Source organism: Sylvia atricapilla, chromosome 26 (assembly GCF_009819655.1).
Source record: "Sylvia atricapilla isolate bSylAtr1 chromosome 26, bSylAtr1.pri, whole genome shotgun sequence".
Taxonomy (NCBI): Eukaryota; Metazoa; Chordata; class Aves; order Passeriformes; family Sylviidae; genus Sylvia; species Sylvia atricapilla.
Window position 1 is genome coordinate 679,152 of NC_089165.1, and position 20,235 is coordinate 699,386.

At 47.2% G+C, this 20,235-nt stretch overlaps 1 protein-coding gene across 2 annotated transcripts in view; it reads right to left on the bottom strand.

Annotated features, from left to right (window-relative positions):
- Window positions 1-12,016, bottom strand: part of ELAVL1 (ELAV like RNA binding protein 1) — a 42,313-nt gene extending 30,297 nt beyond the window's left edge. For both annotated transcript variants that reach the window (XM_066336018.1, XM_066336017.1), the window contains exons 1-2: window positions 11,911-12,016; window positions 159-342 (exon numbers count right to left, since the gene is read on the bottom strand). In XM_066336018.1, coding sequence (XP_066192115.1) covers window positions 159-330 — 172 coding nt within the window. In that variant the 5' untranslated portion in view covers window positions 331-342; window positions 11,911-12,016. The remainder of the gene's footprint in view (window positions 1-158; window positions 343-11,910) is intronic.
- Between the last annotated feature and the right edge of the window lie 8,219 nt (window positions 12,017-20,235).

Sequence of the window (20,235 nt, forward strand, 5' to 3'; positions counted from 1 at the left end):
TACCCAATCTTGGCATTACTTGAGCTCCAGGTAAACTTGTCAATAGTTTGATTACACACACACAAATATTTAGTATTTCTACATTAAGTTGTATTCAACCAAGTATCTGCTCAAGCAGTCTACAACAAGGTGACAATTTCTGAAATACTAAATCATACCTGCAACTTTGTCCCGAATAAGTTTTGCAGATTCCACTTCTCCGATGCTGCTGAACAGACTTCGTAATTCATCCTGTGTCATGTTCTGAGGGAGGTAGTTTACAATTAAATTTGTCCTACCAATATCATCCCTGCAATCTTCAGCCATGTGATCTTCATAACCATTGGACATTTTACAATATATCTGCAAAGGGAAAAAAATCCTCAGTGAGGTTTAGATGTTCACATTTCTATAAACCAAACTTCTTCCACCTGAAATAAGTTCGAATGTTTATTTAAAAAAACTGAGAACAAGCCACTGCTTCAGCATTTTTTCAACTCAGAAAACAAAACACTATTTGTTGAAAGTTCCAGAACAATTCATTCTTTCAAAAGCACAAACACAACATTTTACAGAAGTATGTACCATTAAAGAGCTCCTCAGGATTTCTAATTTTTTACACTAATAAGAAGCATTAAGATAGATTTTGAAGACATTCCTGTAAACATCAAAGTATTCCCAATAGCCAAGGTAAAAATCAGGTATCCCATGTCCAGGTACTCAACCAGCCATAACCAAACTGCCACCTCCACCTGAATTCCAGCCTTATGCCCAGAACTCTTTCAGACAGGGAGACGAGAAGCAGCAAGATCTGACCCAGCTCAGTGTTTCAGCTGGGGACTATTAATTTTCTGAATGTTTTCCCCTATAAACGTTGTCAATCCTGCACCTAAAGGCCTGTTACTGTTTAATGCTGCCGTTGGTGCTTAACTGTGTGTACGAAACTGGTGAGTGCTGCACACTGACTTGGGGGCATAGAGTATTTCGTAGAGTTTCTATTTTTGCAGTTTTTTTAAAGAAAGCCTTGAGGAAACATCCAGAATTCCAATCACAGGAAGATACTCTCTGCCTCAGTCCACCATCAGGGACTGAATCCTGATGTTTTAGTTGACCTACAACTAAAACACCACAATCAAGTTGCTCATGGCTTGCCAGAATCCTAGTTTTTCAAGCACTTCAACTACTTCAAAATAGTTAAAATCAGGATATTCTAAACCCTGTTTCTGCAACAGGATCTACATATCTGGATCTGCTAAAAGGTAAGCCTTTCCAGGGACTGCACCACCAGTGACAGCCAGAAGTTGAATAACGGAAGAAGTCAGAAACAGCAACCAGAAATCCTCAGTCTAGAAAGGGAATGGTCCCTGCTTGAAGGGACTTCCAGGCCCTTCACCAGCAGCTGCTGTTAGTGAAAGTCGAATTTTTAAACAAATACCTGAGCACATCATTATAGAGTAAACCATGAGAAGACTTATGCTAATTTGAGATTTAACACAGTATAGATTTGAACTGAATCTTTACCTTTTCAGTATGTGTTGAAGCATTAAGAGCTGGCAACTCTTGCTTCCCTTCAACCACAGATCAGGTTCTACTCCCATTTTTGTGTTTGAAGTATCAACACAAACGCATTCCAGCACCCTCTGCCCATGGGATAACCAATTTGTACTGTGAAAGCGATGGAAAGCCACACAGGGGGGAAGCCCTTTGTTGTGTCAGCAGTTTTATTCTGCTTTCCTTGCAGCAAGATAAGCATCAGTTAATGCCACAGGACAGGAGAGCAAGGGGAGGCACTGCAAAGCTGGAAGTGGGGGAAGACGCTTCCCTCAGCAGACAATTTTTAAGCTGCCAGGTCATCTCAGCTGTACTGCAAATTCTGTCATTGAATACAGATTCCCTCTTGGCTCTGTCAGAACTTGCTGAGCACAATCGCAGAGAAGTTTCTTGTTCTCATAAACAACACTCAAACAGCTGAACCATCTCTGGTCACCATGTCTAAGTTATAAAACCATGTAACACACATTTTCAGAATTATTTGAATAGAAGGCAACTTTGCTTGCTTTCACCCTCCACAAAATTCAAGCCCTACAGGCAGAACACACCAATATGTTGATGAGTGCAAGCTGTACAGCACAAACAGAATATTTAGTAAGCAAAGGAAGAAACATTGAGATTTTTCCACCTTTAAGAGGAAGAAGTTAAAATTTACTTCATTTTAACCAAATTTGCCCTTTATAGCCATTTACTTATGATATAAATCCTTCCTGCTGCTGAGATTAAGAAATTGCTATATATTGTAATGTTTCAAGAACAGACACTTAAAAGATTGGGGGGTTGGGTTTGAAGCACCACAGTCTGATACAAAGAAGAAAAATCTTCCTAGCACACTATGACGGCAAGTTACCACACTCATATTTGGCATAAAGCAGAACTGACAAGAGTTTGGCAAGTGGCTACTGACCTTCCATCATAGTCCAACATCCTCTAACCTGTCTGCAATACTCAGTCTACGTGTCCCAGAACACTCTAGCAGTACCCAGGGCAGTGCTGATTCAGAGCCATTAGAAGGTGGGAAGGAAGCCTCCACCTGCTTTTCTTGAGGCTTTCAGAAAGCAAACATAGGAAACCCTTGCATACAGGCCTGCCAAATGTTTCCATGGGATACCAGGAACAAAGCAGGAGCCATAGAGGCACAGTGAAGAGCTAAAGGAGCAGAGCACCGAGAGAGAAGATGCTTCTTTCTTCCTAATCTCTTGCTGAGCACTTACACAATCTGCTGCAGGATTAACACTGTCCAGCCAGCCTGGAAGTTAGTGGGAAACCACTTCCTCTGCTGGTGAGATGTTATGGAAACTCCCCCATTCGACCAGTCTGATGCCACTCTGGGGGTCCCACTGGCACTGCCCTAGACTGGCACTGCTAGGAACAAAGCCCCTTTGCAGCAGTGGCTCCAGTGACCCTACAGACCACCCCATATGACTCTGCACACCCCACACTCCCCCATTCAGACCAGCCCCTCTCACCACCTCGGACCATGTTTGCCACAGCACAATCCCAGACTCTGGCTCCTTTGTGGTACAGTAACATGGAACAGCTCGAGCTGGTGCCCCTGGGGAGGGGCTCCAGACAAAGTCCTCCCTGTGCCTCTCCCAGTCTGTGCCCATCCTGATGCTGATGCTTAGTCCAGAGTCTTCTCAATGTGTTTGGGGAGGCTTCGGTTGGGTATTAGTAAAAGGTTCTGGAAGAGGCTCCCCAGGGAAATGGTCATGGCCCCAAATCTGTCAGAGCTGAAGAACCCCCTCCCAAAACAACCTGCAGTTCACACTGCCACTGCCCACCTGCACCAGGTGTAATCCTCGACAGGTGAACAGTTCTCATGCCAGCAAAGTTAAAAAGAGCCCCTGAAGAACTAACCTCTGCTGTTGCAGTGTGAAATTTAGGTTACCAAATTTCTGTAACATGGTATGGTCTATCCCTCCCCCTGTTCTTTCCTTGGTGGTGGGTTTTGTCAATCACCCTGTAATCCTGCCCAGAAACCTGGAGAATTCCGGTGGGCCTGCACTGTGATTTAGCAAAGTCTCTGTTATCCCTCCCTGTTTTATGTATAAGATGTCCTGCTAACTGTTTTCTTGTTCTGGTCACTCCCATCCTACCTGGCACTGGTTTATTGTCCCCTGCCCCTTTCCACACCTCCTGTACTTAAGTTGAAACCCAAAGCCCAGGAGCCACGTTTCACGTGGCTCTCTGGGAGCAATAAACTTTAGCTCCAACCCACGTGAGAGTCCTCCTTTCTTCCATGCGATTGCCACACTTCTGCTTGAGGTTCAGAGCCACTGAACCTAAAAGAAACAAAGCTGTACCCCTGTATGTGGACACAGTGAGAGAGCAGGCCAGTTGCAGCTCTGGACACCTGCATACTCTGAGTGCTGCAAGAATGTACAAAAAGAAAAAGAGTGATAAGATATGATGGCTGAAACAAGCAACACCGCACTGGAAAACAAGTTTTTATTCTGTTGTCACTGAAATATGCTGAGGGAATGTCCTGATCTTTCTTTACCGAAGAGATAACAATCCATTTCTATCAGTAAATATTCCAGATTTGAGAACCAGGGCTAGACACTAATTTGTATCTAGAACTTCATTAAATGACATTTGTCAATCCACAATGACATAAATCAAAAGACTGAATGCATTTATATTTCCAGTGGACAGGTCAACAATGACAAGAAAGCTCAACGACTCCATTTGGGAAGGCTGACTAAAAATTAGAGATTGGTAGTTTGCAACCTTTCCAAAACAGGCTTTCATTTTTATGTCCCAAAAAACCTAAAACTTTAAGACTAGGATCCACTGCACTGCACTTCCTAAGATGACCTTTTTTTTTTTTTTTTTAAATAACCAAATGCTGTAGAAGCTTGTTTGAAAAGGCAGCAGCCACCTTCTTCCTTGGGTAAGATGTCCTAAAACTTACAATGCCAAGGCTGCACAGAGCAACAACCACATGTGCCACATCCGAATCTTCCACTAATGCTGGAGGTGCTCGAATCCACGCAGCCCAACACATCGCCTGTGCCAATGACTGCTCAGGCACCCTCAGCCAGGCCAGCACTCCCAGGGCTGTACTGAAAACCTCTCACAGGCATCATCTGCAGAAATGGTGCACTGACCATGACAATCACCTTCTCACAAAAGCGCACCAGATCCCACAGGTTTAATGACTCTGGCAACAAACCAACAAAAGTTTTTGCCCAATTACACTCTGTATCTCCATCCAGAATTCTAGGAATCATTGCTATTAATTATTTCACTGCAAGATGTTTGCTAAGAAGGAAAACCTGTATAGATCTGTGGGGATCATGTGAAACAAGAACACTGGCAAGAACCGTCTGTCTTCAACATCACGCAAGAGACTTTGCCTACCTTCACCTTGCTCACAGGACTAAAAAGGCACCAGACCACTATCGGGGTCACAAATTAGTATGTAGACATGTAAACAGATGCTCACAGAACCCTAGGATAGCTGGGTTGGAAGGAATCTTAGAGACTATTTCATTCCACCCCCTTCCATAGTCAGGGACATCTTACGCTATCCCAAGGAGCTCCAAGCTCCATCCAACCCAGCCTGGAACACTGCCAGGGATGGAGCAGCCACAACTGCTCTGGGAAACCCGTGTGAGGACCTCACCACTCTCACTGCCAACAATTCCTTCCCAATATCCCATCTAGCTCTGCCCTCTGGCAGCGGAAGCCATCCCCCCTTTGTCTTGTCCCTCAACCCATGTCCCAGTCCCTCTGCAGCTCTCCTGGAGCCCCTTTGGGCCCTGCAAGGGGCTCCAGAGTCTCCCTGGATCCTTCTCTTCTCCCAGTGAACATCCCCAGCTCTTCCAACCTGCCTCCAGAGCAGAGGGGCTCCAGCTATCAGGGCACCTCCATGGTCTCCTCTGTTCTCACTCCAACAGGTCCCTATCTTTCTTGTGCTGGGGTCCTCAGAGATGGAGGCAGCTCTTCAGGTGGGATATATCTGCTAGTACAGAACTCACAATGAGAAATTCTTCCTAGATCAACAAGCTCTGTGGCACAGAGCTCATGGCACCTTGACTGGAAATGGGCCACAGTGAGTACAGCATGGTCTTTAAACCACAGGCCCTAAAACCTGAGTCTGCTGACCTAGCTATTCATCCAAAACCTCCATCTTTCTTTGGAATGAAGTGCAAGTCAGCATCACACAGGACACTCTATACAGGAAGGACTTCAGTGGACAGTGTCTCACAAAGTCCCTGAACTGGTGAAATCCTTGTTGGTGTTGTCAGTGGTAAATGAACAGGAACCCAGAACCAAGTGATGCTGCAGAGTTCTGCCCATGAGCTGCTTCATCAAGCTGCACTTCAGTCTCATAGGTTTATTCTTGAGGTCTGCCTGTGTATTTAAGAAACTAAATGGGGTGCTTTAAGTAGAACCTCAAGGCTATTAGAGCCCTTTTGTTTCTCCAGTACACAGATATCTGTTGACATGCCTCCCCCCGAGAGTAACCGCTGATTAAGAAACAACAATCTTGTCATAAGCTGCGGAGCTGTTTCTTGGAGACCACACCTGAAACAGAACAAAAAGGGCACTACTACATTCAGGCAAGTGCCAGACTAATTCAGAAAGCAGGTGCAGAGGTGCTGAGATGTCCAGGCTGGAACAATTGTCAAAAACAATGCCACACACATAGAAGGGCCTAAAGAGCTTTCATGATTTTAAACTGCTTCAGGAAAACAGTTTTCAAGAACTATCAACACAGTGTTGTCATGCAAAAACTTGCTTTGGAGGCAGCTGTCATGACAGGATTGAGAAGCAAGAGTTTAATCACAACAGAGAAGGACAGACACTGGGGGAAGTAAAAGCAACATATTTTCTTCTCTGAAATCACTGTAAGGAACAGAACAGGTTTCACCTGAAGAGTCACACCAGCAGAACCCACCTTCACCCCCCCAGGCCTATCTGCCTCCCAACAAAAAGGAAAGTGTTTCCTAGTGCTCCACAGTTAGAACACATCTCTCTCAATCACTTAAACCAGACTTCACTACATCACAGAGCCTTTCCCCATAATCTACAAGAAAACACCCTTTATTCTTACTACAAATTCTTTTCATGTCTCCATCAGTTCTCCATATTGCATCCCACGAGCACAGACCTCTCCATGAACACACAGACCACAGGACAAGGACAGTGCAGTTCAAGTCCTGTTGGTATTTGATTCACCATACATTCATGCACTAGTCCTTGAACTTCTCATCAAATCTTGACCAAACATCAAAAGCCACTTGGGGGGAGGGAGAAATTACAAAATCCAGATTGTCTCCTGAATTCAAGAACAGCACTTCCACAGTGTATGAGAGAAAATAGCACAAAGTTGAGAATCGAAGGTCATCCCAGCATGTACAGGTCACACACATCAAAGCCTCAACTCAGATCCAAGCAACATGTCTAAGTCTTCCAACAGATTATTTTGCTGTACATTTGTGAGGGCAGAGGATAATGCTTTTCTTATAAATAAAACCAAATCAGGTATGAGGGAGTGTGCCTGTGTTTGATAGGTGTCTGATGCTGTTTCCAAAAGTCTGTGACCACAACCAAGAGTCTTGGTCTCACCTTTCTTTGCTCAGAATGAGTGGCAGCTATGTTTCATGAGTATGCATGCTAAGTTCTGCTGGAAAAGCCATCTTTCTGAACTGAGAACATGATGATTGTATACACATACAAACTTAAAAGGCAGAAAGTGAGGTGTCACAGGTTCTTTCCCAAACTAGTTACCCTAGTTCTCCTTCTACTGTCCCAGAGCAATCAATCAGGTTAATATTCTCTGGCTTATCTTAATTGCTCTGCTCTGCAGGAACAATATTTTAAATCAGTAAACAGGAAAACTTTAAATTCAATATTCAGTTTGATTCAACTGGCTTTTTAAGTCTCTGTTCTCTCCCCACAAAAATTAAACTAACTCAGGACCGACACATGCTATTGAAGGTCACTAAAAAAAAAAAATTGTCTTTAGACAGGAAGATTCTTCTACCCTGAAACTCTGAATGTTGTCACAGATGCTGTACATATATGATCCTTCCACATTGATATGTAAATTTTGTTTGTAAATTTGGCAACCAAGCAAACCCCTTCTACTTGCCAACGCTTTGGGTTTTCCAGAGGTAACAAATCTCATCTCTGATTCTTTTCCCCTTTGCACACCTGAAATGAGGACACACTTGTTCTCCTCAGCTCGACTGCACCTAAGATTCCAACACTTCTGCCAGAAAAAACAGCTCAGCACCAGAAGCAGCCATTACTAAAATCTGCTGCTGCATTTCCACAAATTTCTATTTTCATACGCTCAATCGCTAATTTCAGAACAACATAATTTAGGCTTTTTTGGGGATTTTATGTTGTTTTATAAACACTGGGCATAAATTTAGTTTTAAGCACATTTTTGGTCTAACAAATCTCAACTGTCATAATTTTAATATTTCAGCAAAGGAGTTTTAGATGTTCCTTAGCAATCAGATTTGTCTGGAAGGGTTTTAAATGCTTCCCTTAGTTGCATTTTTATTCATGTCCATATAATAATATCACCAAGGTGTTTTTGTCAATGCTTATATTGCCATTCAGTGACCAAAGCCTTTGAGGCCAAAAAACAAGCTGCATTCTGCAGAGCAATGACCTTACTTTACCAGTCTGATGAACTACACTCAATTCCTAGGAACAAATCTAATCATCATTGGGATGCTGTCAGAAATCAGATACAGGCTGGCCATATTTACCATCTGCTGCTGGTCCAACACACAGCAGGGATCGGGGCCCCTCTCAGCTCGAGCTGTAGGAACAAGTGCAATCAGAATCCTGTGGCTGAGACGCTGAACGTCTGCTGCCATATCCAGACACCCCCATCTTCCCAGGTTAACAACCAGCCCTGACAGACAGAGGATACCAGGCTCTGCTCAGAGTTTCACATCCATACCCTCTAGGCAGCACAATACACTCCTCAGCACCATGGATCTGCTGGAGCCAGTCCAGAGGAGGCCACAGAGCTGCTCCAAGGGCTGGAGCCCCTCTGCTCTGGGGACAGCCTGGGAGGGCTGGGGGTGTTCACTGGAGAAGAGAAGGCTCCAGGGAGAGCTCCGAGCCCCTTGCAGGGCCTAAAGGGGCTCCAGAAGAGATGGAGAGGGGCTGGGACAAGGGAGATGGCTTCCACTGCCAGAGGGCAGGGCTAGATGGGATACTGGGATGGAATTGATCCCTGAGGGGGTGGTGAGGCCCTGGTACAGGGTGCCCAGAATAGCTGTGGCTGCTCCATCCCTGGAAGTGCTTCAGGCCAGATTGGACAGAGCTTGGAGCAACCTGTGATAGTGTAAGGTGTCCCTGACTATGGCAGAGTGTGGAACAAGTTAGTCTCTAAGGATCCTTCCAACTCCAGCCGTTCCAGGATTCTGTGATTCCAACCGTTTGCCCCTGGGTCGAAGATGCTGCCAGTTAACACCACCAAGTTCTTACACAGGGAAGAGACAGTGAAGAACTTAGTCCAGGCTGCACAATCTCACCTTCTGCACTGGTATTTAAAAAAAACAAACAGTTTTATGATAAACAGATATTAAAAAATAAAAAAATTGTTACCTTCCTTTTTCTAGACAGGGTCAGATTGTCCATAAATTGCCTTTGGCACTTTTTTCACCTACAAAAAAAAAACATCTGGAGACAACTGTGCTGTGAAGGAATGATTACTTTCTGAGGGAGAAGGCAGGAGATGACAAGAAGTGGACATAAGAACTGTAGATTCCAGACACTTTCTGACAACAGCTGCTCCACACCGATCCAGCCTTGGATAACACTGACCCATCTTCAGATACCTTGATGGAGGCAAGTGAATAGCAGGAGGAAAAGACAGCATCCAACTTGCTCACCAGCACAAAACAACTAGCTGAAAATCCATCTCTGAGAGCCTGGTGAGACACTGTGGTTTTCTCCTGTGTTCCTACGTGGAGGCCATGAAATCAGTAGGAGATAGGAAAAGTATACCTTTGTAGTACTATGTCACTGCTACTAATATTAAAAAGAAAAGAAAACAAAACAAAACAAAAAAAAAACAAAGGCAGGGAACCCACACACATGAAAAATGTCTCTGCCTTCTCAGTAACAGCCTGTTTTCACCCTACCCCTTCAAAAAAATTTAAATCTATTTTTGCATACATCACCTACATATAACAAGGTTGTATAATCAAATGGTTCATTTAGGCCAGCAGTTTGAAGCTTGCAGGTGGCTGAATACAGAACTGCACATCAGACAGAAGTGCCCTGACCATTGTCAGCACAAGTCAAAATGTACCACCCCTCCTTTGCTGAACTGTCATTCTCCCTAAATGCTTAAATTGGCAGGACTTTCCTGCCAATGCCTTCCAGGCTGCTTCTAAAGTACCTGAAAGTGCAGAAAAAACAGCTTCTCTAAACTTCTTGAAGTCTGAAAACATAGCAAGTTTGAGCTTTCTAAAGCTGGTGACTAAATGTCTTACCAACTTCACAGGCAGCTTATCCACATGTGGGCAGAGCAACAGCAAATAACTTTGGGTATCAAATCAGAGAGCTCACAAACAAGCAAGAAACAAGACAGAGATCAAAGCTTCAGGAGAGAAAGTAGGCTGGTACAACAGCTGAAAGAGATGGATTCTGAAACTAAAATGGCATGTCTCAGGGTTTTTTCCAGGAGAAAAAAAAAAAAGTGATAGAACAGGTAAGAAACACAAAGAAAGGAGTGCTTGAATTCAGATCATAGAGTACATTTCACATTAAGTTCATGTCAGCACCAGACACTGTTCAACAAACACAGATAAGCCACTACACACAACACTCACATTTCCATTCGGACTGTGCTTACTGCTGCTGCTGTTTTCACAAACTCGGTCCTGCACAAGACAACTCCCTAAGGAGTTCATCTATTACTGCAGAACCATCCACAGCAGGGCTACAAACTCACTGTACAACACATTTAACAAACACATCAGCTTAAGATGTTCCTGTTCATATTCCAGTCAGGCCTGGGGAGAGCCTATTGCAATCACAGCTCTAACTCCAGACCGCTGGACGCCTCGAATCATGGAGACTACAAGAGCACTGGGATCATAATACACACACTTTCTCTGCTTAAGAACAAAAATCAGGACACTCACAGTAACATTTCATACAGCACAGACTTACAGGGTCAGGACTCTTGATTTTATTATTCATCATGCACACAGACATAACTCAGGACTCAACAGGAAGAAATCTCATCAACTCTACAGGTTTGATAAAGACTATACAACAAGCGCATCGTCCTAGTTGTAATGGGAAATGCACAATCCACAGAACCGTTCACATAACTCGAGAAAAAAAAGTGGTTAAAACATGAGTACAGGGAAATAACAGCTCGTAGAGGTGAGAGCCGAGCAATATGAGCAGTCAACACCCACAAATCAGGGAGTAAAATGAACAAAAATACAGATACCTCAGAAAGTGATCAAATATAACAACAGGCGTTAACAAAAGGAATTCATCCCTACCCTTCTCCAACTTTTTTCCTTTTATTTTCCACAGGTGCCTTATTAAGTGATAACAGGATCCCAGTGCAAGTCCTCATGCAAAAAACCGTGCTTCTTTTCCCAGCAAGCGTCGGCTACAGCTCCGTGCCCAGCAAACGCTGCTGCACTCCCAGCAGTGCAGAGCCCAGGAGGAGCACTCGCCTCTCCGCGGCATGTCCCTATTGCGTACTGCTGTGAAACGGCACCTAGCACAGTCTCGCCTCTTCAACCGCTCAAACAGAGCAAACGCCGTGCTTTGGATTGCTCCCACGAGCACGAACAACAGCGGCTGCTACTGTAGTCATGATTCCCGCAGCCCCAGGCACCCGCCACACCATCACCGGACCCGCGGCTAGCACTGAAGCCAACGGCACTGGCCGCGCTGGCACTGGACCCTCAGCTACCGCCAGTCGATGAAGACGTGCCAGTCCTAACCAGCCTGGGAGATTTAAAAGCGGTGCCCGCACACACACGGGAAAAATAAACATGAAAGATGAGGCTATTAACCGGCCGGAGAACGGCCCTGTTAGGCGGCGCGGACCCGTAGCGCATCGCGGCACCGCGACCCGCGGCCTTCCCGCCGCCAGCGTGGTGGCCTCGGGGCCTGCTCCCCGCCCGTGCCCCATCCGGCCCCTGCGGGCCCGAGCCGCGACCCCGCCGCCCGCCCGCCGCCCGCCCGCCGCCCCAGGCCCGCGCTGCCCCGCGGCCCCTCCCCCCACAGGCCCGAGCTCCCCCGCCAGGCCTAGGCCTCGGCCCGGCCGCCCGGGCCCCGACGCCCGCTCCCTCCCGCGCCGGCTCCGCGGGTGCCGCCGGGGGCTGTTGAGGCGCGGCCCCGCGGCCCCGCGCGCTGCCTCACCTGCGGCGGCAGCGGCCGGGCCCGGACAGCGGGAGGCGATCGGTCCGCAGCGCACAACGAGCCGCTCCAGCGCCACGGCCCCGCCCCCGCACCGCCCGCCGACACCCATTGGCTACCGAGTGCACGTGCCCCGCGCGCCACTGGCTCCTCCGCCCGTCCGTCAAGTGGCGGCCGGGGCGGACCTACAGCGAGCCGGGGGGAGGGGAGCGGGGCCGGGGCCGGGGCCGAGGCCGGACCGCGACCACTCCGCTGAGGGGGCCGCGTTACCGGAGCGATCTCCCCGGGACGGCTCGGGGCTTTGGGAACGGCCGTTGCGCTGCGGCCGCGGGTCCGACTGCTCTTGTGGAAAGGAGCCTGGAGGAGAACGTGCCTCCTGTGGTTAGCTGGGCCCTTGGAGAAGGAGAAACGCGAGTGGTGCTCTGTGCCCGGGAGCCTGGCTCGAGTGGAAGATGGAGCACGACAGGCCTGGGCCTGCCGGCTGCGGGCAGCGCGCCCGGGAGCCGAGCCTTTCTCGCCTGAGGGCCAGTGCCACCCCGAGCCCGGGCACGGGGGGGATCTCCCCGGGCACAGCCCACGGGAATGCTGGTGACTGGTTAAGAGATTAAATGCTTCCTGCGTAAATGAGATGCAAATGATGATCTGCCAAAGAAACTGCCGGCCAGCACTTCACTGTGCTCTGAGAAAATCGGCAGCACCGTGAAGGGACCAGCTGCCCAATAGTTTTCCATTTTCTATTCCACACTTTTCATGGCCAAGGGCATCCCTTTGTATCTGCACATATTTCCACTGCACAGGAGTCATCTGTGAGAGTAAAATTCCATTATTCTACAGAAAAATAAGTCTTTGTCATTGCCGACAGTACTCTGCAGTAGTACCCTGGTACAAAGCAGCATGCTTAGTGTGTGACATGTAAGCTTCAAGTCTGAAATCCTGTGTTAAAGTACTCAATTTGGGGGAAAACAATCACAATACTTCTGCATTGCAATACGTGATGTTCCTTTTCATTCACAGACGACTCATGATTTGAGTTTTACTTAGTTGAGTGACATACTGAAAATCAAATTTCTCATTCTCTAGCTCCTTTCTCGAGTCTAGAAGAGTGAGATCTCACCTGAAGGATGGGAATTGCAGCAAGATAGGAGTTTGTGTTCTTTGGCATTTCCATGTACACATGTGGAAATACTCTGTCTACTGGAATACATGGCAAATTACACAATGAAAATACAAATATCTTTTCGCTGCCTATGCTGACGGAGCCTCCAGCAAGATTTTGTCTGGTAAACTCCCAACATGGTTCACTGATGTTTTCTGGTTTAACTGCTCAGAAACCTCTTCCAGAAACCCCTTCAAATGACCCTGTTACGTTGTGCCATGTCCTAATCTTCCACATATGACAGCCACAGGCAACCCAGCCTCTATCATATCCAATGGGTACAGCATGACAGAGATCCTAATAGTCAGCTCCATGAAGAGCCCACTGAGGATATAAGATTAAGAGCAATGCTAAAAACATTGCCATTTTCTTTTCCTCTCTACAGTAGCTCTCAGTGCCAGATGAGGAATTCTTACATGAAAATTCCAAGCCTGATAGGTTTGAAAATATCCTTCAAAGCCCTATAAAAAGTTAAAGACATTTGTACATCTGTTATCTGCTCATTCTGCCAGTCCCAAAATCACAATATTGTCATTCACAACGGTGGCAGCTTTCTTTTACCGTAAATTCGATGTTTTCCTCATATCATCCAGATTTTAATTAACAATCCTATTCTTGGACATAAGGTGGGTCTCAAATCTTCAAAAATTGAGGCCATGAGCACAACACTGCACAGGAAATTGATGCCTTTATCTTTTGACAGCATACTTCAATCTCATAATTTCATCTATCACCATAAAAACTTATTTAAGATGTTCGGGCAATTAAAAGGTGTTGTCCTTTGAAACAGTGTGTCATTTTTAAACTTATTTGTCTCTATTTGGTAAATGGTCTGTTACAGTGTTTCAGTTCAATATGAAAACAGCAGCCTGAAGGTTTTATGATGTGGAGTTTTAGCAACTTAAAGCCAGGTGTCATGCCTGAAATCATCTGAAGATGATGCAACGTGAATGCCACAGATATGTTTGATCATGGCATTTCTTGGGATACCCTGAAATATGAAAAAAGCTCAGTGCAAACAGAGTGACCCAGGAAGCCCTTGGTGAACGTGGTTTTGACATAGGACGGAAACACGCAGTGGGAATTGAAAGATGGAAGCAGCAGCACAAGGACAAATGTTTGTACCTGGCGGTGAATAAACATGGAATCATAAAATTCCAATGTCCTGAACTGGAAGGGACCCACAGGGATCCCTGATCCTAACCCATGTCCCTGCACAGACACCCCAACAATCCCACCCTTGGGCATTCCCCAGAGCCTTGTCCAAACCCTCCTGTAGCTCTGGCACCTTGGGGCTGGGACCATTCCCTGGGGAGCCTGGGCAGTGCCCCAGCACCCTCGGGGGGAAGAACCTTTCCCTGAGCTCCAGCCCAGCCCTGGCACAGCTCCAGCCCTTCCTGGGCTCCTGTCCCTGTCCCAGAGCAGAGCTCAGCCCCTGCCCCTCCGCCTCCCCTCAGGAGGAGCTGCAGCCCCCGAGGAGCCTCCCCTCAGTCTCCTCTGCTCCAGCTGGACGAGCCAAGTGCCCTCAACTAGGCATTCTGGACTACATTAGGGGAAGCGGATGGATGGATGGATGGATGGATGGATGGATGGATGGATGGATGGATGGATGGCTTCCTAACGGCGCAGACGCCACCCAGAGAACAGCAGGGAGGCTCCAGGAGCCGCCCCACCTCGGGTGCACTCTCCTGGTTCACAGCTGTGAGTGGCCGCCCCGGACGCGCTGGCATTGGGCAGTGCCGGCTCCTCAGCCTCTGGGGCCCCAGGCTCCGGCCGCTTTGTGAGCGCTGCGAGGCCCCGGAGAGCAGCACCGTTCCCTCCCGGTGGTGCCGTTAAACCCCAGCGATGCCGTTCCGCCGCTGACAGACAGTCCCACCCGCCTCCTCGGCGCGGCTCTGAAATGGCGGCTGGGAACGTCGGGCCCGCGGGGAGGGGGCGGGGCCTGTTGTGACCCCGCCCACTCCTCGTCCCGCTCCCTCCGAGCGCTCAGGGGTGAAATGGCGGCGCCGGCTGGGTCGGCCGGGGAATGGTTTGGGTAGTTTTTATCCGCTAGTTTTTTGTCCGCACGGGTTGCTGACCTCACGGCACAGGGATGTTCCGGCTTCTGCGAGTGCTGGAGCACCCTGGGCACTGATCTCCCACCCTTGTTCAGTATGAGACAGCTGGGGATGTTCAGCCTGGAGAAGGGGAGACCTCAGAGCTCTTTCCAGTGCCTAAAGGGGGCTCTAAGAGGGCAGGAGAAGAATTTTGGACAAGGGCCTGGTGTGCCAGGACAAGAAGAAATGTCTTCCCGCTGTAGGGTTAGATGGTTATTGGGAAGGACTTGTTCCTTGTGAGGGTGGGGAGGCCCTGGTGCAGGTTACCTGGAGCAGCCGTGTCTGCCTCGTCCCTGGACATGTTCCAGGCCACCTTGGATGAGGCTTGGAGCACCCTGGGATAGTGGAAGGTGTCCCTGCCTACAGCAGGGAGTGAACTGGGATGGGCTTTAAGGTCTCTTCCAGCCCAAACTGTTCCCTGATTCTATGATTTCCCCCTGGAAAGGTGTTCTGGTGCCTTCCAGCCATCCCTCCTTGGCTCCTCAGTGTCTGGATTTCTTTCCCTTCTTTAGAGTTTCACGTGTTGTTCTCTGATTTCTTACATCTGTGAGATCACCTTCACTCTCCTGTGTCTTCCTCTCCACAGATTTTCAGCCCTTGTTCTCCATTATCCTTTATTTCATCCCTATTTCATCCCCTCTCTCAACACATGCCCCAGCTCTGTTCCAAGACTTTGCTTATTGACACTTTCTGATCCCTCATCTTTGGGTTTGTGGATCCATCACTCAGACTTGAGAGCTCCTGTATTGCTTCACTGACAGCATCCCTGTAGATAACTCTGCTTTTCTTTCCTTGGTGTTCCCTTGTGCTCTTCTCAGTCTTCCTGGTATCATGTTCCTTGATGCTTTTGTTTTTGTTCCAAGTGTCATTTCCTCCCCTAAGTTGGAATAATATCCACTGTCAGGAGCAGTTTGCCCTCTTTGGAATTCTCTTCTGGCCATTTGCAGAAGGGTGGACTCATCCTTGCCACTTCACTCCCATGGGAGTCACCTTCACTGAGGTTACCTGTAACTGCTGTTCTTGTTCTGCCTCTGATGTCATTTCACTTGTGAGGTGAATTATGTCACATGGAGCATGTTTGTCTCAAGTTGTGCTGCAGAAAGATCACCCCCGTTTACATTCCCAGTGATTTGTAGGAGAACTCTTTCTGGATTTCCTGAGGTCGATGGAGAAAACACTGGGCATGGCCACGTGAGCTCTGAAGCAGCACTGCCACCAGCAGCACATTGGCTGAGGGATGTGTCGGTTCAGGTTTCTCTGCACTGAGCTGTTCGAATTAAACCAGCCACACTTAATAATTTGCAGATAGATGTGGAAAAGTTTTAATTCAACCTAAATGTGCAGTTATTATAAGCTGTTATTGAAGCTAATTTTTCCTTCGCTCTTTCTTTGGTTTCTCTTTTCCTTTATGTATTAATGACCTCTGTATATGCTCGGTGTTTGTTGTGCAGCAGCCACTATATTTTAGCCTAGTTTCTGAAATTATGTTCTTTAAAATTTATCAGTGGGTAAAAGATTTAACAGAAAAACAACAAAATGTAAGGAACCAAGCCAGAAGCTTTCCTGGTGGCCAGGAGTCATCTTTATTCCAAACTCATAATTTATGAAGCTTGATTGTGTGTGGTTTTATTCTGGTGGTGAATGAATTTGTAGTGTAGTTGTATCTGTCTAGTGAGTTGTTGGTGTGAAAAACACTTTGTCAGACTGTCAATTAGACAATTTAATTTCATTTATCATCATTTTACAGTCCCGTTTTCCAGGAAGATATTAGGCAGTGAAAAAATGCATAGTAAACACACTGATTATTTTACTTTCTTTTGTTTCCCCAACGGCTTAGGGAAAGCACCTGTTTTTTCAGTACTTTCGAATCTTTGACAAAACCTACCACTCAGAGACTGGACAGAACTAGAGAATAAAGTAGATATTTATTGAAAGGCCTTTAGGGTACACCTTGGGCAGGGCAAGGGCTTAACCAGGGCTACACCCAAGGTGGACTTAAAATGGTCACAAAATGGACCGGTCATGAGGGGTTACACTTTATAAGTTTTGGTCCATTTGCATATTGGGATTTAACTGTCCAATTACATCTCCATGTTGTAAAGTCTGATCCTTTCTTGTTTTCCTTCTTCAGTCCACTGTTGGCTATGCTTTTGGGCCTGAAAGTTGTACTCATCCTTGGTCTTCAGCAGGAAAAGGATTTGTTTTGTCTACCTACTCTGTGAAGAGAGCTCACTAGCACTTAATATAAGGCCCAAAACTACACCTCTGGGCAACACAGAATCTGAAAAACATGAAAGCTAAAACTTAAGGCGTCGTTAAGGTCAGGCATTCCAAGCACAAACCCAGAGAATGCATCAGAAACAGCCCTGGGGAGAAGGACTTGGGTAGTGTAGTGGGTTGGGTGCCCATTAGAATTATTTACTCTTTTTTCTGCTGTGAGATAGGAATGGGAGAAAAAGCAAAACAGGCTCCAACTTCAAAGGGTAGAAAAAAAGCTTTATTAACAGAACTACAAGAGAGAAAAAAATAATAGTAATCAGAATAAAGCCTTCAACACTTCTCTCCCCCAACAACTTCTTTTTTTTTTCTCATTGACAGCATGCAGAAATAGAACTTAGGTCAGTTTATCACCTCTAAAAATAGTCTTTCATCAGTTCTTTTAGAGAAAAAAGTCTGTTTTGGTCTGCCATGGAAACTTCCCCACATGAAAACAGTTCTCTTGTGGCTTTTAATTCTCAAAAACAGCAGCTACCCAGGAATCTGTATTTGTGAAGTCCCTCCCATATCACGCAGCCTTCCCACAGCTGCATTATATGGGCCATGTAAACTCATAGGGTAACATTTTAAGGATGAGTGGTTCAAAAGCAAAGGTTCTCTTCATCTCTCTCTGAGATAATTTTATCTCTGGGAACAGAGGTCTTCATCTCATCTTTCTCACTGTTCAAGCTTTTCATAAGATCACAGCTACTTCAATATTTGCTTTAACACAAATACCTTTTCTCTTTGCTGCAGTTTGAACACTCATCTCCCCATCCATGTCTTCCACAACTTAAAGGGATATTCTAGTATATCACAGTCCATCACAGGCCTTACAAAAGAATTTCAGCCTAAAAGCAGGCATCTCCTCATTCTCCTCCATCTGGGATGTAACTCCTCCTTCACTGACTTTAAAAGCTTCATATTGTCTCTCTACACATCTTCATTCTGTCCTTTTCTCTCAGTCAGAGAGGACTCAATGTTTTGCAAGTTTCATCGTGCAAGGAAAGAGTTCATATTCTCTCCCGATGCCTGCAGAGGTTATGATGGTTTCTTCCAGGCAGTGCAGAGCCGCCCCTGGTCTCAAGCTGCACGATCTCTCGCAGGGCTGGGGCTACTCCCTCAGCAGAGGGTCGTGGTAAGGGTGGCTGGAGCTGTTTGTAGAGTAGGGGATTCTTCAAAAGGAGGGAAGCAGCTGGGATCTCAGCAGTAGCATGCCCACGGTGGGGGCTTCCCCCTTTCCTCTGCCAGGCAGCCTCTGGAGGCCCGGCTCAGACCTTGCTGGCCGTGAGGGCGGCGGGGGCAGGATGTCAACAGCCCCCGGGGCCCGATCCGCCCGGGATGGAGGGTTCTCTCGCCCCTGCCCTTTGCTCGGGATACCTGGCCCCTGCAGCAAGGAGAGCTGGGCCTGCTTGTTACCTATTCCCAGGCCGTAAGTAAAAAAGCTTCCCGGCATTTTTCTCGATTTTTAACACGTGTATTCCCAGAGGTGTGTCAACTTTCCAGTGGTTTAACCAGATGTCAGTATTCAAACCTAGTAGCTGACTGGCTTAATGCTTTCCTTGGGAAAATCACTTCTGTAGGTGTCTTCCTTTCCTCATCAAATAATGCAAAACCAGCACAGGGGTGTTGGTGGGGGAGAGGCTCAGCCTGCCCCGGCCATGGGCACTGAGCCCAGAAACCCCCCTGTGCTGGGCTCAGCCCCAGAGTGGGCAGAAGGGGAAGGGGATTCTGCCCCTCTGCCCCACTCAGGTGAGAGCCCACCTGCAGAGCTGCCCCAGCCCTGGGGAACATCAGGAGGACGCTGTGCCAGTCAGTGTGTGGCTGTGCTGGTTGCTGTGTCACATGTGTGTAACTGCTGATGATGGTACTGCTGATGGTTGGGCTAGTTTGTTCCTGTTTCCAATAATATGCTTTGTGTTGACACACTCAACGCTTTTCTGAATAGGTGGGGTGTCTTAAGGATGTCTACTCACATGACCCACATTAGTTGTGCCCCTCAAAGGGGTTAACTTCAATAATTCCAGTCAGCCAGCCATGAGCTAGGTGTTAGAGCAGTCAGGAGATGCATGTCCTCAGCACCTGTGCAGGTGCTCCCCCCAGCAGGGACCTGTGATTGGCCTGAGCTGTGGCGGGGTTTCAGGGATGACTCACTAATCATTCTGTGCAGGCTGGACTCCATCACATTTCCAAGTGGCTGTGGTGGGCAGCAGGTCAGAGCCCACCAGGGAGGGTGAGCATGACCATAGGTCATATCTGACTGGGCTTTGGTGGAGCCCTGCCAAGGCTGTCAGTGGGGTGAGTCCTCCTTTGAGCAGTAGGTCTGCAGTCGAGGACTCTTCCTGTGGTTTGGGATGTCCAAGGGAACTCCTGGAGGCTGAGAGCCCTTGCCTCAGTGCGTGAGGGATTCCATATCTGGACTAAGTGTTCCAAAATCTTCGGGATTCTCAAGTCAGTTGGACAGTACCAGCTCCATCTGACACCATGAATTTGTATTCAAAGACTGGCTAATATTTAATTGATTTATCTGCTTTAAATGGCTTGCAAAATAAATATAATTTGAATATATTATTTCATAGCATCATATATTCATAAAACCTCATAAGTAGGAAAGGACCAAAAGGATCATCAAGTCCAATTCCTGGTCCTGCACGGGGCACCTCAACAGTCCCCCCCAGGGACTGTTGTCCAAATACTCCTGGAGCTCTGGCAGTCTTGGGCCTGTGACCATTCCCTGAGGAGCCTGTTCAGTGCCCAACCACCCTCAGGGGGAAGAACCTTTCCCTAATATCCAATCTAAACCTCGTCTGGCAAAGTTTA